We start from the raw sequence: 24389 nt of genomic DNA on the forward strand, positions 1-24389 counted from the left end.
TTGTTCGATATTCTGCTCCACAACTGCTGGTTGCTGCAATCTTTACAAATATAAATAACTGCCTCCTGCCTGCTTCTGTCATTAGAATTCAGCAGGAGTTACCACAGATGATGTGTTGCTGGGCACAGGAGGAATAAGCTGTTATTAATGAACAAAAGTTGATTTGTCAATCACTATATTCCCTGGCAATTGACAACAGATTGATAGGCATGATGGAATTCATCCAATTTCAACTGCAGTTGAAATTCTATCTGAAATAATACTTTTACAATTTTTCCCTAAATATGGTGGAGGTTCTTTTCTGTAATGCCATCACTTTTCATTAGAATTCTTCATTCTGTCACAAGTTTTAAAAGCATGTCAGTTTAATTAGCACGTGTGTTTAAAGAGAACTCTAATTACAAGTAAGTGGTGTGGTTTGAAAGAATAAATACCACAAAGTATTAACACTGCATTTCTCATAGATCTTGTTAAAACATTATTATGAAAGTATCCCTATCTTCAGTGTAAATAGATGTTCTCATATTGTATTCATGTCAGTCACTGTCCACAAATTTTTCTTTAGTATTGCTGTTTCTTAGGAATGCAACTGTGAATGGCATGCTGTTCTAGCTGATTTTTGTGGTCTGCTGAACACTGCATGAAAGGACATGCAAACTTTGCTGAGCATCTCAGTAGCTTTGTTACTGCTCTTATCAGTTTCTTAAATGAACACTTTGTTAAAATTGCATAAGGAATGAATGGTTTTATTTTCCATAACATGTTACTTTGTATTATAAATCTAAATCTTGATAAAATTATTGTTTGTAGCAGAATTAGTTGTCACCCTTCATATGCCTTTTTTTCTTATCCTTGGGGCTTTCTTTTGTGTTTTAGTGTTCGATCAATTAGATCTCGTCACATATGAAGAAGTAGTAAAGCTGCCAGCATTCAAAAGGAAAACACTAGTCCTACTAGGTAATTTTCAGTTATTTTTCTGAGCATAGCATCATAGCTTTGAAGCCCTTCTGGTGGAATAATTCTAAATTATTTTTTTGTGTTGTGGCTCAGGTGCCCACGGTGTCGGAAGAAGACACATAAAAAACACGCTCATCACAAAACACCCGGACAGATTTGCTTACCCCATTCCTCGTAAGTAGCAGGGCACAATGTGCTGCAGAATTGTTTGCCCTTGTCTTGGTTTGGAAAGACAGGTGCCTGCTGAAGGAGACAGGAGCCTCCCCTGAAATGGAGAATGCAAACCCTCCCCACCTCTCTGAATTGCTATGAAGTTTAAATTAAGGGGCACTCAGGCAAAAGATATGGGAGCAGGAAATAACGGTTCTTTAATAGGGAAGGAAGAAAAAAAAAGGATAAAATAAAACAGTGCAATACACCAGAACAACACTGTCAGAGTCAGAACACAACCTGACACCCTGTGGGTCAGGGTGTTGGTAGCAGTCCAGTTGGAAAAGGGGCTGCAGTCCACCTGGAGTGTCAGGTGTGGTTCTGTTGGAGCAGGGGGGTCCTGTAGGAAAGGGGTGAATTCTTCCTCCACAGATCCCTGGAAGTAGAAGCAGCTGCTGTTCCTCTGGGCAGTCCAGTGGAGAAGAGCTGTGTTGGTGTGTCAGAATCTCCAGGTTATATCTGGGTAGGAATGCTTGGCTCCTCCCTCTGGGCAGAGCATCTCACAATGGGATGTTATAGTTCTTATCAGTCATGTGGTGACATTCAATAGCCCCTTATCAGCAGATGTCCCCTGCTGAGGGACCTTGATTATGATCACTCAGGAAGAGAGATAAGGAGAATTGCCCACTTGACACCAGACAACCGCCATACAGATGGCAATAGAAAACATCTTGCCTTGCAATCTGGAACAGTCCTCCTTGACAGCCCCTGCCTTGTTCTGTGTTCAGCTCAGCTGAGACAAATCCTGCCTTGAAGGTGGGAGCTGTGTAGGACTGGGTTTTGTTATTTTGCTTTTGCAAAGGGCACAGCAGAAAGTAACACCGCTTTTGTGTCAAATGTTCCTTATTATTCACAAAACTTCTTGTTGGACCGACTTCTCTCTACCCCAAATTTGTGTTAATTTAGAATGAAGGATAGTTTTCTCATATTTAACTGTGTATTATTCTCATGAGAAGAAATATGAGCTGGCTTTAGAGGGAACCTGTAGTGTTTTAATTACTTCACGCAGCCAAGTCCTAAGGTCTGGTATTGCACTAAAATAGTTTCAAGTTTCCAGAGATGACACTAAGTAAAAGAAAACACAATAAATTTCACTGCTTGCCATTGGGTTGTTATGAAGAGCACACATGTGTTTTCCCTTTATGACAATCTCTGTGAATACCCTGCAGGAACTACAGATCCCATTACATGGTCTCTTGGAGATGCATCCTTTTTCCTCAAGCTGAGAACACCAAAACAAGAGCCTCCAGCCCCTACCTGTCCACTCCATTTCAGACCTCAGAAATGCCATGCATGGCTCACAAGGGACACTCATTTAATTTTCTTCACAGAAACTAGTGCTTTTATCTGCAGATGCTTTTAAAATGGACTCACCTAGACCATGGTGAGCTTGCCTTAGGTTGCCTGGATTAGGTTCCTGCTCTGTGGAGTCACTGAAGTAGTTTCACTGATTTTATAAGACTAAAGAGATGCATTTTCTGCATACCTTTACAAAAGCATGGTCCAGTAGGTAGCTTTTGAGATGGGCCTTAAATTGGGTGAGGAGTTTGGAAGAATGCTTTATGAAGAAATTACTTGCATACTGAAAACCAGATCAAAAATACCAGGTCAGGCACAATGGCAGTTAATTCTAAAGATCAGTAGGTCATACTTCTCTTACCATGTAAGTCTGTAGAAGCAATATTCAAAATACACAAAAAGTGTGTTATTACTGAGTAGCTTTTACCTCTCTTCACCACAAATAATCAGGTTTTTAAACTGCTTTTTAGACTTCTCCTTTTCACTCTCATAAAAACTTATATTAAAAAAAAGAAAATGCAGAAATGTTTTTAGGAAGAAGAGGATTTAGGAGAAATATGAGTATCTTAGGTTCAGTAGACCCTGGGGACTCTGCTGCTGCTTTTCCCAACACATATCCCTCAAACTCCTGCTTTTCCCAGTGCCTGTCATTCTGACTGCCTCATCCTTCATTGCTCCGTGTGTGATCTGACAGGTCATCATTCAGTGAAGAAGTATTGATAAACAGAAAAAAGAAGCCACATATAACCTTAATATTGCTTCTGTACTAAAATATTTTGTATTTTCAGACACAACCAGACCTCCAAAGAAAGATGAAGAAAATGGCAAAAATTACTACTTTGTATCACATGACCAAATGATGCAGGATATATCAAACAATGAATATTTGGAATATGGCAGCCATGAGGATGCAATGTATGGGACAAAACTGGAAACAATACGAAAGATCCATGAGCAGGGACTAATTGCAATACTTGATGTAGAACCTCAGGTAACTAATTAGGAGTGCATAAAAATGGGACTCGTCACAAATCCTTCACCCTTATTTCACTGAAATGTTTTTATTGATTGCATACTAGGTAAGTGCTGCATAAAGTGATGTGAAACAAAAGTCCTTGAAGCACCAGGATATCAGTCTGTGGAATTCTGGTAATCATATGGTTAGAAGAACACAGAGGAGAAAGAAAAATCAGGCTCTCAAGAAACCCTAATAGTTTATTTATTCATTGTAGAAAATCTGTGGAAAATTCTGATACATTTCCTTTGAAACATCTGTGCAGTCATTACTTTCAATTCACAGGGATCTGTTTATATATTTTGTTAAGTGAAACAACATGAATATAGACAATTGTGCTGTTCATATTATTCTAGCAGATGGAAGGAAATGGGAGGAAGGACAGAATTGTGACCGGGGTTATCTACTTAAATGTGCTGACTTGTTTCTTCTTTGTGAATGGATTCAGGAAGTTCAAATTTTTCTAAGAATTTCACAACAGAAATGAGATACCTGACTAAATTATTTAAGAGAGTTCAGAGTATGATGGTGTGGTGGTGTTCTTAAAAATAGACTCCTACATTTAACAGCATTCAGGGAGAGCAACATTTATAATTAGTTCAAATGGAGCAGCTGTTAACAGCACATTCTCTTGATAAACTTTTTCAATATGCATAATTCAAGAACTGTACAACTCTCAGAAGAGATTTGAATCTTTGTTAGAGTATATTTACGTTTGGTAACAGCTGCCTTTGCCACATTTCCTCCAGCTCATGTGCAGCAAGCCACTTTGCTATCCAGCTTCCTCATTCATCCATCTCAGCTCACTGAGACCAACCTGTTTGTGGATTTATTCCTGGTTGTCTTACACCCCTTGCCTGTTCTCCCTTGGGCACTCCTATGGATTTTCTTGCATTTTATTTATGGGGTTTGTCTCTTGTTTGGAGCAGGTTGGCAGAGGTGATTCCTGTTGGTGGCAGCAGAGATGAAAACCTTTTAGCTCAAGGAGAGGGTGGATTATGGGGGTTTTGTTTTGTTGGTTTCTTTAAAAAGAAGAAGGTGTGGAGAAGACAGGAAATCAAAAAAGCAAAACCAGAGTAACCTTTAGCAGTCTGACTTTATCTTGTCCATCCCTTTGGGTTCAGCTGAGGTGTTTAACCCACTCTCCTGCACTTCAGTCCAGCCCAGGCCTGTGACAGAGTGTCACACATGGCAGCTCTGTGTCACTCAGTTCATTAAGGAAACTCTTCAATGAGAGCTTTTCTCTTTTGCACAGATTTGGCTCAGGAGATTGGAGCTGTATTTATTGTATTTAGTTCTATGCTCAATTTTTAAACACTTCAAACCTCTCACATTGCGTTTCTTTTTTTTTTAAATAATAATTCTATAAAAATTAAATTTATGCTCTAATCAATATTCTGAAACACAGTTGGCTCTTTTCCCTATTTACAGTATAACTGATTTTTTTACATGGTATTTCATCAGTCAGTTTAAATGTAAACAGAATTCCACACTTTCTGAGACTCTCTGGGGAGAGGCACTCTGAAAATGCTAAAGCTTTTACTGTCCCATAAACTCACTTTATTTAAGAATAAATACATGTTTTGACCACCAAAAATATAAAATAATAGAAGAAGTTAGGTGTCTGTATTACTAAGGTCTTGACTCCAGTTAAAACAAATTCAGCATTGGTAGATCATGAATTTGTGTCTTTTGCTTGTGTGACTAAACTTACTTCACGTTGATTGTTGGAGATTTCCTCTAAAGTATCTGATTTTTTTTCCCCTAGGCATTGAAGGTCCTGAGAACTGCAGAGTTTGCTCCTTTTGTTGTTTTTATTGCTGCACCTACGATTACCCCAGGCATTAATGAGGTATGGCATGTTGCAATCTGATGTCCTGGCAGAGACAGAATTAAGGATGAGGTTCAGTCAATTGTTTCCTTGTCTGTAAATGAAGAGGCAGAAAAATAATTGAATCACAGCTTTATGGAGTTGATTGACATACATTTATTGTTTATGAACCAGTAATTCAAAATGTGGGCTTCAAGAGGAAGGATCCATGTGCTGTATGCTAAAAATACATATTCTTATTAGTACATTTCTTTTATTTCATTCCTTGCTCCAGCTCAAAGATCCATTTCCAAATCTTTGGCACAAATTACTCACTTGTGAATTGCACAAGTGCGTAATTGCACAAGCTCTGATCCCACCTTTATCTTTAGTATTTTCCCTGCACAGCAAATAAGTATCAGAAATAGGCTTGTTCATTTTGACAACTGTCTTCTAAGAATTGGAATTTTTGACTCCAGGGGTAGTTGCTTGTGGAATGATGCTAAGTATTCATGGAGGTCCACATCATCCATTTCCTACTAAGTTTTATAGGGTATCTGCTCTGCAGATTGCTGCTGATTTCAAAGATACCAAGCAACTCTTTATTTAGCTGACACTAACACTGAACTCCATTTTCACAAACACCTTATTTGCTCAGTCTTCCTTAAACCATGATGTTATATTATTTAATCTGTTGGATTTGATCATGAATCTGTTCCACATATCCTAGATGTCTCCCTTGATCATCAAAACACAAAGTCAGAAGCCATGTCACTACAGCAGGTTTCTATAAAAATGTAATTACAATATCACAAGCATGAAGCTGTGACATCACTGCAGAGGCTTGCAGGAAAGGAAGGAGCCAGACAAGCTCCTTTGCATTTAAATGCAAATAACCTGAATGATTATTCACTTCAAAAGTGGAAAGTGAAAAATTTTGGCCTCAAGCTGGAATTTTACTGACAGCTGAGACATTCTGCTAGTTCACTAAGATGCTTTAGTGAGCTACTTTAGCTCTAAATTGGAGTTCTGTCAGTTTTTAAGCACCTGTGCTAGTACAAGCAATGAAAGAGGGACAGGAGGGGGAAGATGGCTCTGTTCACTTTCACAGCATTAAGTGATGTCATTTCACTGTCTTAGGGACCCACACCCTAATGGTAAAACCCAAGAGTGTAAAAACAAAGATCTCTCAGCACAGCACAACTTGCCATGTTAGTGAAGTGACATTTCATGTAACTGCTGGTGTGATGCTGTGAATCAGAACAATCCGGATAAAATACTAGAATTTTGTCATCTACACTGAATTTTCCTTTGTGTAAACAAATAGCATTGCATCAGGTACCCTGTAAAATTACACAAATGCTTGTTGCCTCCATACCTGCCTCAGCTCCCAGATAGTCTTTCCCTGGCCTCACTCATCTGCCACTGGTACTTAAATTTTAATCTTCCAGTTAGGATGTAATAGAGAAATACTTGGGACAGTTCATATGAGGGAGAAAACATTTTCCCTCATACACTGGCAAGAGAACACAAATGTGCCTTTTACAGTAGTGGTGGGGATGTACTTTATGCCAAAGAATTAGAAGTAAAATATTGTGTTGGTGCTGTAAAACCTGTTTTAAGCTCCTGTGACAAAAGTCTCTGTGCCTGCAGGGTTTTAGCCAGGCACATGAATTGCTGAGCCAAGGTCACTTACAAAACATGCTAATTTAATTAATCAATTAAAGCTAGGGAAAGGGAGGGGCAGGCAATGGGAATAGCAACAGCCCTTACCCACACACAGAATCCTGTTTTCCGAGGTTTTCTGGGCAGGTAAACAAAGTGTGTCTGTGTGTAGCAGCCTGCAGGGCAGCAAACAAGGGTGAGGAATGTGTGTGTTTCCTATTTCCCATTCATGCTTCCTTTTTGAAAGGTTCATTTGCATAATGAGTGTCCCTTTCTGTTGATCCTCTTGCCCTGCCTTGTTTTATTTTACTTGCACTTTTTGAGAACACTTCTGTAATGACTGTCCTTTTTTTCCCTTCCCATGTTTTCTTAAAATTCATCTTTGCTTTTCTTTTCATTTTCCTGCATTCGTACTAATTGTACATAGCTGCCAAAATGGTGCAGAAAACTGCCTGTAAGTACCAGCTAGGGGCTCACAAGGTAGTCCTGGTTATTGCAGTAGTTCTAGAATGTAGACATGCTTGTTCCCATTCAACTTCAACTTTTGCCATCGGAGTCAAAATTTAATATAATCATGACTTTTGATATCTGCACTAAAATTCATCTGCTAGCAAAAAGAGAGGCTGTGAAGTAAAAATTCTACTCTTCCAGATGTGTATCTGAACTTTGTGGTAAAATCAGTGCAGAGGCCTGATCCTAACAGTGTTTCTCTTGAGACACTTTATCCTGTCAAAGAACACACAAAATGTTTCAGTAATTGAGGCCCACACAGCAAGAGTCAGGAGACAAAATATTATCCTTTCCAGTGGATCTAGCAATGCACCCTGAGCAGTCCTGCAAAGCACAAAACCAGTGTAAATCATAGAGGGAATCTCCCAAAGTTCCCCCACCTGCCTAATCACAGAGGAAGCTTAAATCTGATGGTTGTTGTGCTAAAACAGAGGAGAGAGTGCATCAGAAAACCTTGGGGTAGTTCCTCTTTCCTCCAGCTGTCCCTACCTCCTTTGCCCAGACAGCAGCAGAGAGATCACAGGCTCCATTTGTTTGATGTAAACCTTATGGAGCCAAATTCTTCAGACTTTTAGCTGTGCTTCCTCCCTTCCTACAGCCAAAGAATAAAAGGAATTTTTGGTAGGAAGTATGGAGCCCACCAGCTGTTTAAATTGTGAATTTCTTTCTGTTGAAGCAAAACTGGCAAAGGCCTGATGGTGTTTACACATTGTCCACAGCCTTGGAAGGGAATATTAGTAATTTTTGGGGCTGGGCTTTGATTGCCACAAGTGGCAGCTGTTGTTCTCTGTACTTTCAGGCCAAAAAACCCAGCCCTCGGTGAGTGGAGGTGCCACTGGTGGCCTTTATGTACGTGGGTATTTCATGGATAAAGCCATGTTTCACTCCTTTCAGCTGTGGTGGAAAAGGAGAGATTATGAACGTGAATTGAATTAGGAAGAAAGAGTCTGATCCAATAATGGACACACTGCAACTAGACCCACATAAAATTCCTATTGCACAAGAGCTGAGGGAAGCAGGAAATGCAGATGTTGTGCTCCCAAATGTTAATTTCTGAAGTTGTGGCCATTCATTTGCAGCTCACGGAACATTTTGATAAATATCTTCTTTCTTGTCACTATTGAGAGCACAACTGCTGAAGAATTTCCTTCTTGGAACATAAGCTGGGGTGTTCAATATGCAAAATTTAATTTAGACATTTTAGAGAAATTGAGAGGAACTTCCTGCAGCAAATACTTTGATTACAGCTAACTTCAAAGATGAATTTTGGTATTTAAGTCTTGCAGACTCAGAGAAAACAGCCAAGTCTGACATGTACAAATAGATACTCTGTGACAAACACAGGTGAAAGTTCCAAAATGAACCAAATATCAAGAGCTTTGATCTCTTTTCCTTTTGCTGAGCGTAGGAAAGTTTGAACGTATTTGAAACTTATTGCAGAGGCCTATCCCAAACTTACTACTGCCCATTGAAGTATATGAAAGAAGTAATGATTTATATTTCCAGCAGGCTGGGAAATTTAGATATTCCATAATAAAGACCACTTTGATCCCAGTAAAGTTGTATCCAGGAGAAGATAGAAGTCAGAAAAATCCTGAAATTGAACGAATTTATGAAAGACTTAGTTTAGTGGAACCTGTGTGTGCAAGGCAAACTTTACCAGTTCACTTTTTTTAAAATGAGATAGCTGTGAGCTTTTCAGATTTTCATTGTCAGTCACAGGAGGATAGATGCTATAGTGAGAAAAGTCCATATCTGTAGGTAAAATTAACATTAATGGGAAATCTGAATAATAATTCAAAATCTGCATAAGGACTTAACAGTTCTGGGGCTTCCAGGGGCTTTTCAGGCACTGTTAGCTCTGTGTCATGAGATCAAAACTCTTTTCAAGGTGCACCATGATTTGGACAAGACAGACTGTAAATACAAAATTAATCTTAGCTAGATACATTTAAAGCATTGAAAATAGTCTGCATGACAAGTTATTGACCTTCCTTTGAGGTTAATTTAAGCAGGAAAGGTTTGATGCTCAGCTGATACAAATTGATGTCTCTTTTGGAATCTCTGAGAAGTTGGAAGTTCACCTAACTAGAGTTTTGGCTAAAGCCACTGGGCCATATGAAATAATCCACAAAAATATTTAATACTTGTGTTGATCCACATTGTTCTCTATATTAATAGCATAAATTAAATTTGGACACACTGGAGTTTTCTACAGAAGTTCCAGGAGTTGCTGGTGATGCATAATGGCCCATACAGGGAACATCCCTTGTACAGAAATGCCTGTGAGGACTATTTGCCTGACTTGGAAGGAAATTTGTAATAATTTTCAAGTGAAGACCAGCACACCACACAGCCCCCTCCCCATCTGAGGCTGCAGCTTCAGGAGAGAAGCAGAACTGTAACTCTGGCAGAGAACTGCTCCTCCAGAAGTGGCTGGTTTCTCTGCTGCAGGGAAGGAGAACTGTCTCAGAGCAGGTTGTTTCCTTGAGGGGACCTGAAAGCTGTTGTTCCACAGCTGCTTGCCACTGTAATTACAAATACTTGGGAAGCTGAAACAGAAAAAAATAAAGGTGGAGGTCATCTTAACAGCTGGATAAAAATCTGTTTCCAGAATAATTTCTAGTGACGAAGCTGTGGGCACTGTGTCTGTACTTCTGCAGCCTAAAACTCTGTTTAGCAAAGTGTATCCCAGCTGATTGATCAAGTAGAGTCAGCCAATGGATGCTGCAGAGCAGCAGGAGTCACTTTGCACCAAATCCACCCCAAACCTGGGGACAGGAAAGACTTGATTGCTTTCCTGTGGCTATTTCAAGGTTCCTGAAAACAGCAGATGGGTTTGTTGGTTTTGGTTTTTTTTTTTTTTTTTTTTTAATTCATAAAGGTTTTGCAGGAAGAGAATTTAGACTTACAATTGCTGCAGAGCCCTGGGAAGAAGCCTTTTGCATCCAGGTGCCTCAGGCAGGCAGACCTTGCTAACACAGGTCTGATGTCCAGGCTGCCTGGTTCATCTCCAGGATCTCCCACTGAGAGGGGCTGGAAATGCCCTGCTCTGAGATTAGAAACCACAGAGCAGTGATGTGGAGTGAGAACTTCCTTAGCAGTAAATTGTCATTAAAGGAAGCAGACCCAGAGGATTGTGTGGAACAGAAAACATTACCAAAATTGGGAACAGCTGACTCCTGACAGCCTCTCCCCCTCCTCCCATTTCTCACATTCTCACTGGGAAATAGGCCTAATAGCTCTTACTTGTGCACCAGGTCTGATTTATTCACCTGTGGTCTCCATTGCTGCTTTTCCAAGCTTCCATCCTCTACCTTGCTTTTTTAACTGTAGAGCTGTGTTTGTCTCCAATAACGTCAATAACCGAGTGCTGTTTGAGTGTCAGCTTCCAGAGGGAGCCTGTGCCCTTTCTCCTATGTGATTCCCATAGCTGTAGGTGGGAGAGCTAAAGCACCTCAATTCCCTGAGGCCTTTTTGCCCATTCCCTTCTCAGCTGAGAAGCTGTTGTGGCAGAGCACGAAAGAATCCAACTTTTCTTTTCTCCCGTTTTGTCTCCCGGCCGCCGCACAGGATGAATCCCTTCAGCGCCTGCAGAAGGAGTCTGAGATCTTACAGAGAACATATGCACACTACTTTGACCTAACAATTATCAACAATGAGATTGATGAAACCATCAGGCACCTGGAGGAAGCCATCGAGCTCGTGTGTACAGCCTCCCAGTGGGTCCCGGTCTCCTGGGTCTACTAGACCAGGAATAATGAGAGAATTGAGGAAAAAAAACAAAAATCTGTCATTACTGGGAACCACCTCATACATGGAAAACCTCTTTGTTATTGACCTTGTGTCAACAGGTCTTGGCCCCTAGAGACTACCTAGATGTAGTGTGACCTAAAATATAATTATTGTCATGTCCGAATAGATAGGAGGAGGGGGAACAAAAGATGAAACACTAATTTAAAGAGACAGTATCTTTTTTTTAATCATTTCTCCTAAACTTTAATAAAATGTATCTTTAAATATATGTACTATTCAGTCTTTTGGAATGTTATATTTTTGGAAATCATAGCTTTTTATTTCAAGGGCCCCTAAAAACTGCACAAAATAGATGCTGCTTTCTATAATCTATTTTAATAGTAATAATAATATGATTCTGTTACCTTAACTTGGGGGTGGAACACTACATTCTTTTTAGAGTCTGATTTGGACTGGAATACTTTGCTTTCCTTTATTTATTTGAAGTAATTAGTCTAGTGGTTACAAAACAAATTCATAAATTTTAATGGCCTTTTTTTTTTTTTCCATGCTTTTTTTTTTTCTCTCTCCTAGGATAGTATTTTTAATTACTTTTTTTGTGTAACATCCAGATAATGTGATACTGTCTCTTTGAAGAACTCTGTAAAAGTTTTAGAAATTTGAAATTGGGTCTTGACTCTTAATGCATGTGGACAGTCGCAAGCGTTCATGCCGTTGGTGTATCTGTGTTGATAAAACCTGTAATCTACAGCAAAGTACATTCCGTTCATGGGAACACGTACCCAAGGGAATAAAGCAAAATATTATTCTGACTAAGTTGTAAACCTATGCACATCCCTTGCATTTTGGGCAACTTTCTAAAAAAAAAGAAAAAAAAAAAAGAAAAACTGATTTTTATTAATAATAATCATGTAGTGAAATGTGTTTGTAATTTTGTCTCAATTTAATTTGTTGTAAGGTGGGAGGGGGCAATTACTGGTTTCACCATTTCAGATCTGTGTTGTCTGAGAGTATTAACGTTTTAATTAAGTTGAAGCAAAGAAATGCTGATTTTTAATCTGTATGTAATTGTTTAAAGATGCACACATTTTAAAGAAAATACTGTGCAATGAAGAAACCAGTTTAGACATTGCGATAAACTGACTATTCCAAAAGACTCATCTACAACAGCCCTGTAAATTCCTTTAAAAATGGTAATTGACTCTACAGTCTGACCAATTTTTTTTTATTTTAAATATACTTCCTTTTATGTGTTCAACAATTAAATGCTTTTGGGTCCTTCATTTCATCACAGGGAGTTTCAAGAGCAAATCAGTGACTCGTGCAGTGAGGAAAAGTGTCTTCAAGTCTTTAAGGGAAGCCTTTGTAGGGACACAGCCTGCAGTCTGTCCCAGGGGCTCTGCTCCTCCTGAATCAGCACAGGCTTCTTTCCACAAAGCTGGAATTAGGGCAGAGCCAACTAAGAAAGTATAACATGGATGGACCTGGCATTTCATTTTCCTTCTTCGTGCTCTCGCTGGCCCACGTGATCTGCATTTTCTCTGAAAATAGTTAAAGGCAGCAGGCATTGCCACCTCTTTTTAGGTGTCAGAAGCACACTGTTCCTTAAAATGGCTTCTCCTCAAAGTTTGGTTGGCTGTGCTGTTGTATAGCATGAATTTCAGTGTTTATATTAAAGTGATACAGGATTTTTCCTCACAGTGGAACTCACAGCTGGAGTTGGTCTGTGGACTGTTCCAGTTGTTTGGGACCATTGCACATGCAATCAGAAAAGGGTTCTCAAGGTTGAATCTTTCTCACAAGGGTAATCCTATTGCTAATTTTCTCCTGCCTACTCCTTCTGCAGGTTGGGTGGCCAAATATGTTTACAATTCTTGTAAAATCCACAGCTGAAATCTCAGTCTGGCTGTGCCTCCTCCCACCCAGCCAGGGCAGGCAAAGGTGTTTATTTCCTGCAGCACCACAGCCCGGCTTGCAGCCCACAGAAGGGAAATTCATCCATCTCTTTACCCCACCTGCTGAGTGCCCTTAGTGCCACAGCTGGAATCACAGTTCTGTGGCTGCATCCCAAAACAAGAGCTGTTCCTGAGTCCCTGGAGTTTGTAGTTTTGTGGGAAGTAAGGGATGAGAGAGTCAGTGTGGGCCCCACGTGGAGGGGAACAGGGGAGCTGTCAGGAGCTGTAGGTGCTCATCTGTTCTGGGGGGATGGTGCTAACTGTGAACTGTTTAGTGAGTAAGAGGTAATTTTTCAAGTGGCTGTGTTATTTAGTCCTGGTGGGCTGTATCTGGTGTCCTGTAGGCAGCTGTTGCAGTGCTGAGTCCACACTGGCTGAGCTCATGGAAGTGACAGGTTCATTCACTCTCAGAACTACCTCTTTTCCCAGCAAAGCACAAAGATGGGAAGACCTACTGAAAATCAAGCAGTGGAGTGTTTCTGATGTTAGAAATACAAACTTCTCTGGTGAGCATTGGTGTCTGACTTCAGTGACACGTTTTTCATCTCAAATGTTTATGGCATTAAACAGGTAAAGTAATTTTGATAATTTGAGTGTAGTCTATCATAAATGTTTTAACTACACTTTTGACTCTGTTAATGTGAATTTCTTGGAGTTCTGTGTATCCAGCTAATAAGGAAAGAAATCTCACAAGGCCCATGAGGCTGCTTCTGCCTTATGTACATGACAATAAGTAGTGATTTGATGTCATTTTCTTCTCTTAAATGGAACTACCATTCAGTAATGCTACACAGTAGAAAGATTGACCTGGAGAGCTTTGTTTCTTTTATTCTCACTGTATAACCTTTTATCAAGAGACAAAAACTGTAAAGCACACACTTAGCATCCTGTCTTGCCTCCTCTTTACCACAGTCTGTTTTCCTTGGAGCCTTCAGTAGCAAAAGATTAAACTGGAAGCCCTGCCTAGGCTTTAAGTTCAGCAGATCCACAGCACACAGTGAGCTCCATGAGCAGATTTCAGTCCCAGACAGAGCAAGCCCAGGACTCCTCAGTGTGTCCAATCCTCCCACCCTGTTCAAACCCTTCTGAATGTTTCTGTTGTTTGTGTGCTACATAGAGGGCAAAATTCTGCAGAAATTGAGCTGGAAGCTTCACCTGCATGGGGAAGGCTCCTGCAGGTGCAAAGGTGATGTTACAGTTTGTCGGTTTTTTTCAGTCTCCAAGTGGAGAAGGGTCCTCCTGGTACTGTAAATATCACTGCATAATTTGGAGCACCACATGGACTTCTCTAAATTTATGCTGAATGTGACCTCAGAAGCAGCCCTGGGATTGGGAAGAAACAAATGTTTCTGTTTGCCCCTTTTATACTTTATTTTTGTACAGGGGCTCATAGATTTGTAAAGAAAACTTGATCTTATCAGTATGCTGCCTCTCAGTCTGACTGATGCCTGTGATTTCAAGGTGTTAAGTTGGTCCAATAAATGTTCATTAACCTCTGCTTCCATTTACCTAATAAAAGTACACTAGGTTACTCAGTGTCTCAGAGTGGTAAGATTATTGCATGGAAATGGTAGCCTAGTTTAGACTCCTGGCCACTCCCAGATGGACATTCTTAATCTCATCACTAAACCCAAATTCTTCCATGTGTTCTAGGGGTGGTTTGCTTTTTATATGCTTTGGTCAACAACAGTGTTGTGCCATTCACCTCTAAAAGAAAACACTACTACCTTCCTCAGAAACTTCTTGAAGAAGGTTACTCAGTTGACTTTGAAAACACAACAAAGAAGAGGTGTTGAACCTGAGCAACATTGGGCTGGTGTGTATACTCCAAAAACTGGGTACTAGAGGCACTAGGAAAAGTTAAAGCACAGACTAACCAGTATTTGTTCCATTTTTCTTCTTTTCTATAAGGAAATTATTTCAGAGTGCTGTTACTTAAAGAAATACTTGGAAATGCTTCCAGGGGTGCTTTGCAAATCTGCATTGAAGTCCTAGATGCAAACAGTTCTGGCCCTCTTCTCTTCCACTGTAGATAGTATTCAACAACTTTAATGAAGGCTGTTAGGGCTCAATTTCAGGCTTTAAAATACTTCATAGAAAAGGATTTTTGGAAACTACAGAAAAATATATCTATTTCCTGACTATTATAGTAAAGAGTTATCTGGTTTTATAAGCTAAATTGACAGAGGATGAGCTAAAGCAGTCACCATAAAAAAATCTGCTTTTTTATGTAAAGCATATTCATTTCCTTAATAGGCCTGTCTCTCACACTAATTTCTTCTCTACCTTTAATGAGCTCAGAGATAGTCATAACTCTTACCAAGGAAACTGCTGCACATTATGTCAGATAGTCACATATAAATCAAAATATCTGCACAACAGGAAGCATGTCATTGGCCAGCAGAACAGAAGTAAATTCTGAATAATTGTGCCTTGTGTCCACAAGTGGATGAGTGCACAAGCTTAGGATAGAGGAGACTATTTTTACTAATGCTACACAAAACAAAAATGCAAAGCCACTTTCCACATGTAAATGTTTGCAGTGTTTTGGGGGTTTTTTGCTTGCTGATACGGGTAAGTGCACCTGTAGTAATTTCTACTTTCTCCCCTTAAATGACTTTTAACAGTCTCCTGCTCTAATCCTGTGAAAGCTGGACTGAAGCAAATACAGAAAGCTTCTTGACTCCTTAAAATTTAGCCTCAGAGTCAACAAGACCTGTTTCTCAAACCTATACCTGAACAAATAATTAATTCTTACCTCAGAAATACATTTCTCAGTTAAGATTTTGGGCAGAAAGTTGATGCTTTCTCATGTAATCTTTAAGCAAAAATAGTGGGAGGGGGAGTGTTTATGCATTTCCATGCATCCTGCTGAATCTCTTAGCAGCTGCCATGGGACAATCAAGAACATTAAATCTGGCCACATCTCCGTGTTCTTATTAAAATGTAGCTTGAGCCTACATTGGTGTTGTGGAAGATAACTGAACTAGTAGCTGTATGCTTGAAAGAATTCATGTTGATTATCAGCAAAGAAGAACTTGCAAATTCTCCCTTAGAAGCAGCCATAGCTTGTTTTAGTTTCTGCATAATGGAAACACCCGTGAGGAAGGGTGGAATTTGCTTATTTGTAAGGGTAGCCCATCTCAAAGCTGGAACATGAGTCTGTGTTTCTCCATTGTTGGCCATCCAGATGGAACACAGCATTCTTCCCAAAATGTAAATAGATGCAAAATAGCAGAATTGCCTCATACTTGGGTCTTCGTTGCCACCTGCTTCCCCACACTCTTACAAACTTGATTCTAAGGTGCATTTTCCTACCAGTCAGAGGATGTGGTTTATCCCTCAGTATTACTTGGTATCCTTCACTTAAAAGGTCTCTGAAGGTTCATGTTCATCTCAAGCTAAGGAAACTTTCTGTGATCCGTGGCACACGCTGCAATGGTCTGGAATTCCAGTTTCCAGCAAGGAAAAGATGTTCCTGACCTCTAAGGCAAAGCTCTGAAAGGGCTGAGACCCAAGTGGAGCAAGAGCTTGCAATGACATCTCACTGCCAGCCTTCATGACTTAACCCAGGGCTGTTTCAGCACATGGACTGGGGAAATGATGCAGTGAGGCTCTTAGGCTGAGCTGCCATGGGTAAAGACAGACACTGTGAAAGAAGCAGAGCAGGTAAAGGAAGGCAGAAGAGAAAGGAGGACACAAAGAGCACTAAGCTGGGAAGGTGCCACTTTGAAAACCAAAGTGGAACCTACTGAAAAGGAAGGGGACAGAAAATGAAGGATTCTGAAAGTTTTATTTACTGTCCAAATACAATTTCCTCCCTTGATCACAAGTCTCCTCCTGAAAACCAGAGTCATCCAGCATGGTTTTCAGAAAGTGCCTGGATTGAATTTTGCAGGCTGAATTGATTTGCAACTGAATTGATTGTTGCAGGCTGCAGACACAAGGAAACACAGAATGGTGTTTTTCCTCCTCAGCAGAGAACATGATGGGGCACCAGGAGAAAATGGCAGCTTGGGTTTGCTCTTCAATAGGACAAAATGCTCTTCAGTGGAGGGCAAAAAGGTCTCATGGTCTGTAGCTGTTCCCTCAGTGATGTGAGGGCTGATCCCAGACCCCAGGGTCACCTCCAGGGGTGCCTCCATGCAATGATCACTTGGGATTTAAGAGCAACATGAATTAAAACCATGCAAAAAGTTGGTTTGATTTTGTGGTTATTTTGGACAGGGTTTTTGTTTGGTGTTTTGAGAACCAAAGTATGACAAGCATTACTGCCCTCTTTCAAAAAGCCACAAGCCAGCTAATGGGAACCTAAGCTGCTTGTCAATAATTAATGTCATTCATTGTTTCAATTCAATATCAATTGTACAGTTTTCTTATCCTAAAACTTTTATTGTGTCAGCTACACTTCAGTTAATTCTTCCCAATCACACAGTTTGTTTCAAAGGTCTTACTCTAACCACTAACATATTAGAGAAATCAGGGTTGTAATTTCTTTTAAATCCATTTCATATAACAGATTTTGAAGTTATTGCAATGGATTTAAATAACTATATATGTAAACAAAATTAAAAATGGATGGATCTGTCAGGTTTCTATTCACATCAGGAACTTAATCTCCACTAGCCTTTAACAGAAGCAGGAAATTGCCTTAAGGAAAAGAAAAAAACTTATTAAAGAAAAGCATACATATGGAAATAAATTATGCAGAAAGTTGAACTAATTGAATGTTATCTCTTTTGGTTTAATTATAAAGTCTGTTTTGAGGCTTTTTTAAGGAAAAAAGTTAATTTAGTTATTTTTATTTAGATTAATTCTTTTTAATTATTTTACTGCAGATAATCAAGCCTGTTATCAACTAGCTGATCTTGCCTTATTTTTCCTTTTTCAAATTTTCTTCAGATATTGGGTCTACCAGTCTTAATTTTTAATTCATGCATTAGGTAATTCTGAACAATAAAAGAATATTTTGAGACCCATGGCGGAAGGCAAAGAGTTTATATGTAACAAGAGTCAATTTCCCAGAGAATTTGTGCAAGCTCTGTCCCTGGAGGGTTTGAAAGACTCATGTGGATAAAGTCCTGAACAATCCAGCCTAATGTCAGAGCTGACCCTACTTTAAAACTGAGACCTCCCAAGATCTCTTCCAGCTGAATTACCCTATTAAAAAAATCTGAAAAAAATCAAAACTATTACTCAGCTCAGCCGTCTTTAGTTCATGGGAATCTTTGTGCCAACAAAACCACATAGATACGAAAAAAAAGATACTTAGTTGTGGTCAAAAAGCATTTCAGTATTGTTCTACCAACAACTGTAGCAGAGAAAATCCAGTTCCTGGAATGGTAGATTCCAGGTAATGGAATTTGTCTCTGTATTTGTTTATATTTCCTATATACAGGGGACTTTAATTATTCATATTTAGATTCTGTCATTATGCTGCCACAAGTCAAATAGAGATTTGTTCAGCAGGTATTAAAATTTCACCCCAAAATTTAAAAAAATGCTTAGCACTGTACTTCTTATACTGAAACTGACTAACTACAGTAAAAAATAAATCCAAAACCAATCCACAGACATGGTAAAGCTCAGCCAGAAATGTCTACAAGGAGGGGGGAAAAGGCAAGAAGTTTGCCTTTGCAAAAAAGATTTTAAAATATTTAAAGCCTTCCTATTAAATTTGGAATAGAAATTAAGATCTATTTTCAGTGAGCATATTCATGAAATCAACCTAATTAAATTAACTTTTTTTAATAGCTGCAGGTAGAAAAAGAAAGGAACTGGGAAATTCTCAAGGTATAACAAAGCATCTTTGATGCAAGTAAATAATTAGAGAATCAGGGACTTTGTAAATTACACAAAATCATAGAATCATTAAAGTTAGAAGAGACCCCTAAGAACATGGAGTCCAAACTTGGACATCATTATATCAAATAAACCTTTGCTCTAAGTGCCACATCCAGTCATTCCTTGAACTCCTCCAGAGATGGTGTCTCTGCCACTTCCCTGGACAGCCAGTCCCAGTGTTTAACCATCCCTTTAGTGAAGGAATTGCTCCTGCTATTTCCTGAGCCTTGGTGCAGCTTGACCTCCTTTTAAAAACAGCATTAACAACAGCTCTGCTGCTGGCTGCTCTCTTGTGATCTGGCCAAGCCATGTATGTTGCTGTTTTTTTCAAAAGTTGTGTATGTTATGGCCTGCTCTTTTATTTTTAATATCCCAAAGTCACTGTATTTGTTTTATTTGCTGTGAAAAAACTCTTTAAAAATAAACTAGGATAGCAAATTATATAAAGTGTTTGGAGGTAGAATGGCCAGCATTAGCCAGTCACTTTTCCCATAAAGAGAAATAGTTTGTTCCTGGCATTAATAGGCATATTAACTGTGGTTAAAAGTGGGGCAGCAGGCAATGGTAAAATATGTTACATATGCTCATTTTTTTCAGTAGACTTTCAATATATTTGTAGTTTTCAAGAGATACCTAATCTTACTGGGAAAAAACTGAACATTCTGAACCAAGCAATTCTAGCTAACCCTGCTTGCAGGTAGGTCAGATTTCAGAACCTGATGTGACAACAGCTCCAGGTGTTTCCTTGCTAAGTTGCAGCTGCACATTAGAGCAATTCAGAGCTACCAACCTAAACATGCCACAGTTCCCTCTGGGAGACAGGCAGCCCATGATGAGCATGTTTAGGGAAATTCTTATCTGGAAAAATCAAGGATCTGCAGCCTGTGCATAAAACCTTTAGAAGGTTTTCCTAAATTCCTTAAAAAAAACACTTTGGAGAAAAGTTCTGAAGACAATTCAAGTGCCCACAGTTGTGAAAACCCTGCTGCAGCTACCATTGCTTGAACCAAGGGGGTTGGACTCGATGGTTTTAAGACCTGGTTTCCAACCTAAATGACTCTGTAATCAAAACTGGAATTATCAATTGGAAGTATTGTAATTGGAATTAAAATTTATTTAAAAGTGAGTAAAATTTGCTCCTTTTTGTCAAGGATGAATGAGTCATTTGTGGAAGTGGGCTAATCCACTGCATGAATTTTCAGATGGCTTCAACACAATTGTCTGCTTTGCCTCTGCACAACAACAGTTTCCTGAGATGAGTTCAGAGCAAGGGGATGAAATTACAGAAGCACTCATCTCTTAACTAACTTAACTGTGGAGTGAGAGGTGGATGAATTGTTGTGGAGAGTATTTCATTAATAAGCAATAAATATTACTGGTTGCAGCAATGTTACAGCACATACTGCTGAATGCTGAAGAATCCTCCCAGGCTTATGGAGAAATTAAGTTTTTAAAACTCAGTCATTTTCCACTAAATTCAACAATTTCAATGTCTAAACATCTCCTTACTCTGCCTTACAGCCATTTTTGTTTACTAGGATGGATGTAACAAGTCTGTGTCAAAACCACAACCCAGTAAGGATTATTGGATTATAAATCAGTAAAGATTCATGAAGTTACCCCATGGTGAAAGAAGATAAATCTTACAAGGTTGTTTTCTGTTTATTATGAAAATTTTGAAAACTTTTTTGTTGTTGTTTATTGTTAAGGGAAAAAATGCAGACAAGTAAACTTTATAATGGATAAAAAAGATTTGTCTCTGAAATGTACAAGTTACTGATCATGACAACCCTCCTCAAGTAAAATATTCTGTTTCTCCACTCATCAAAATAAGCATTTCAGTAAAGGCTTTAGGGTATTTTCCAAGTGTTAGGAAAGGAAGAGGAGAGAGATCTCCCTTCCAGGAAAATTCCTTGTTGATTTGAGCAGCTGCACCTGCCCAGAGCAGCCTCCAAGGAATTTCAGTGCCAGCCATTTGAGGGTTCCACTCTGCCAACATCATCAATTTGTGATATTAAATTAGCAAGATTTCAGGTAGAAAAGAAAATGTTTAAACTGTCTTGTGGCTGCTGGGCTCAGTGTTATCCCTTTGGCTGTAATTTGTGATATTAAGCCTCTGAGGGCAATGGAAAGACTCAAAATAATTTAAGAATCTTTGACTTTCTGTCTTGACATGTACTTTTATTAATATGTTTTTAACATGTTTATCTAGTTTGATCATTAAAACAGCTAAAGAGTGAGAGATCACTGGGGGTGCCATTCTCTACTTCCCCATTCCTGCCTGTTGTCCCAGCTGTGCTGCAGCTGGGTTGTTCTGTAGGCTCTGGGGCTGGCTGGGGTTCACATGCCCAGTCTCAGACTAAAAAGGACCTTTTAGGATCCACAAAGTGATGAAATCCTCCCTGCCTGGGTCTCACAAACTCAGTCCCAGCTGTGAGCAGTAATGAGGCTTGAGGGAAGAGTGACACTGCTGCTCAATCTAAGCTGAGAGTTCAGCTGTCAGGTTTTTTATCTCTTGTCACTTGAACATTCCTGAACTTCACTTGAGTAATCCACTCCACTTCAGGAGTTCATACCCAATCCAATTTGGATTTTTAAGGTACCTATCAATAGAAATGGAACAGTAGGGTTGAATGAACTGATAGAAAGGTGAATTGTCTACTGAGAAAATAAAAAGGCAAAGCCTTAGAAAGAGAGCTGCAGATGTGGAAGCAGAGTGCAGGAGTCATCTGCTGTGCAGGACAGGGTGAGTGCCTTCACCTCCTCCTGCACTTCCCTCCTGCAGTGTCACCCCTGCTCAGGATGTCTTAGGGACATGCCACCACGTGTTACAGTCAGGCCAAGGTGAGGCTGCAGGGTGTCAACAATGCTGATGGTGAGGCTGGGCAGTAACTGCAGGCAGCGTCCATGTGAGGTAACTTGGGGTTTCATCAGAGATTTTACCCCATCTCAGTAGCTTAGGGATTCAAATCTGGATTTCAGTGGGTGATGCTGATGCAGGTGTTACATCCACTGCCCCAAAGACAGGTGGGTTTACTGAAACACTAACTAGAACTTTTAATGCTGAGCTGCACAGGCAGCATCCTGAGGAAGATCTTCCCCTGGGATCCCTTCCAACTCAGAATATTCTGTGATTCTGTGGCTCCAGTGGCCAAAGAAAGAGATGAGAAATTCCCAGGGCTGGAAGATGGGAGCATAGATGCTCACAAGGAGCACTTCACTGAGCCAAGGAAGCTGCCCACAGACCTTAAAATCCAGGACCATGCAGTCTGTGGGATGGACATAGGTTCCTTTTTTTGTTGTTGTTTATTTCCAGTTCACAGCTTTGAGGCATTGTTTTTCTAAACCTTGTTCTTCAGTGTGACACCAGCTGCAGCTCTCCTGCTGACCTGCATCTGCCTCCTGTCTGGTTTGTCTCTTGTTTTCCAAACTCCTCCTGACAAACACTTGTCTTAAGGGGAGACCTCACCACAGCCTTCCAGTACATAAAGGGGACCTACAAGAAAGATGGGGAGGGGCTTTTTACAGGAGAATGTGGTGATGGGACAAGGGGGAATGGCTTTAAACTGAAAGAGGGAAGGATTAGATTAGGCATAAGGAAGGAATCTTTTACTGTGACAGTGGTGAGGCTCTGGCACAGGTTGCCCAAGGAGTTGTGAATGCCCCATCCCTGGAAGTGTTCAGGGCCAGACTGGTTGGGACTCTGAGCAACCTGACCAGGGTGATTTCTAAGGTCCCTTCCAATCCAAACCATTCTAATTTCAGTGATTTGTCCTGTTTTAGTGACTTAATGAAAAAATTTTCCTCTCAAAAAGGTATGTTCTGTATCTTTGAGAGCTCCATGGTGATTTTTATTGGTTTGTGTTGGCATAAATGCCTCCTGTGCTTTGTTAACCTTAGGTCAAGGGGTGTCCTGAGCTGACCCTCAGATGTCCCAGATCCACAGCTGAGACTTGGTCATAAAGGTTGGCAGCATCACTGGAGGAGCCACCACACACAGACAAGGTCTGAGCCAAGAACACAGAAACCCAGCCCTACTCTTAGGAAAATAGAAAAGCTCTGTGAATCAAAATCAGCTTCACACCCTTAGGGGATCCTCTGGTGAAGGTCATTGTGCCCTGTGGCACAGAGCAGAGATATGTCACCCATCCCTAGAATTTGTGGTCACTTGTGTCCCACATTGCCCATGATCCATGCAGCATTGGATATCTGGCTTGCTCACAGATGCTTTCAAGAGAGACAAAGGGATCTTTGTAGAACCAGCTTTGTCTGATTGCAAGTTTATCACTTCTTTCTGTGCTTTGCCCTCTGGCTCTTTACCAGTCTCATACATCAGGAAGTGCCTGTCCACTTAGAGTCTGATGTATTTCTTATTGTCACAGCACATTGACACATAATCATTCAGCACTGTGAGGAATTGTTGCTGCCAATTCCATCCCAATTTGTGTGGGCACAGCTGGTTGTCCTTTGTTACTGATTTATCACATTTGCCCACCCTGGCACTGTGAACTCAGCCTTGTTCTCATCATCAAAAGCCCAGAAGCAAAACCACTTATATTTTTACACATATTTTTACATCTGGCTTCATGCCACAGTTTGTTGTGAGTCCAGCACATCCTCATCTCACCAGGGGCTCAGTGCTTACTTGCTTGTCCCCTGATCTGCCCCCACAAAGCCCAAGAACTCCCTAAGCCTCTTCCCAATATCCTTGTGCTTGTGGGTCTGTCCTCAGCAAACTGGGCAGCAATTGAGCACCATCTTTCCTATTTAGCTTGTCCCCCTTTCAGATACAACAATAACATTTTATTCCAATTATCCCCAGTTTAACCCCTCCTGGACCAGCACACTGAGGGCACAGGCAGAGCAGAAACAAGCAGGTGAGGAGAGGAGGAGTAGAAAGGAGGGTGTGGAATACAAGGGGAGGCAGAATAAGGATGCCTTGAGCCTCACTGCAAACCTCCAGCCATGTCAAGAAGCTCCTGACACAGGACAAAACCCACTGGAACAAGCACAAAGTGAAGTCAGCTGTTCATTCAAATGGCAAATACATAGAATATGCATGAAGAGTAAACCATCAGGTGTGTACAACCAATGGTAGTTTTAAGTATTTCTCAAATGCCTCAGTATTTTTAATTGAGAATATAAGAATTATGATGTGCAAGTTAAAAATTAGCTCTAAAACAGTCCTTTAAAAGGCAGATGAAGAAGGAAGTACAACAAAGTCAAAGGATGTGGTGAAGGTCAAAGTTGAGAACTGCAGAAGAAATAAACTTCTCCCATTCAAGGCTAAAACTAACCACAGAGTACAAGATCAGACTGGTTCAAGTAACCACAGGGTCAACAAAATCAGGCTTTGGGTGAGAGGCAT

At 40.1% G+C, this 24389-nt stretch overlaps 1 protein-coding gene across 2 annotated transcripts in view; it reads left to right on the plus strand.

Moving 5' to 3' along the window:
* The window catches only part of CASK (calcium/calmodulin dependent serine protein kinase), a 188235-nt gene extending 175779 nt beyond the window's left edge, over positions 1–12456 (plus strand). For both annotated transcript variants that reach the window (XM_084201210.1, XM_084201211.1), the window contains 5 exons: positions 877–957; positions 1051–1131; positions 3255–3457; positions 5250–5333; positions 11040–12456. In XM_084201210.1, coding sequence (XP_084057336.1) covers positions 877–957; positions 1051–1131; positions 3255–3457; positions 5250–5333; positions 11040–11216 — 626 coding nt within the window. In that variant the 3' untranslated portion in view covers positions 11217–12456. The remainder of the gene's footprint in view (positions 1–876; positions 958–1050; positions 1132–3254; positions 3458–5249; positions 5334–11039) is intronic.
* Positions 12457–24389: the final 11933 nt, after the last annotated feature.

Source organism: Fringilla coelebs (genome assembly GCF_963513975.1).
Source record: "Fringilla coelebs genome assembly, chromosome: 2".
In the NCBI taxonomy this organism is placed as follows: Eukaryota; Metazoa; Chordata; class Aves; order Passeriformes; family Fringillidae; genus Fringilla; species Fringilla coelebs.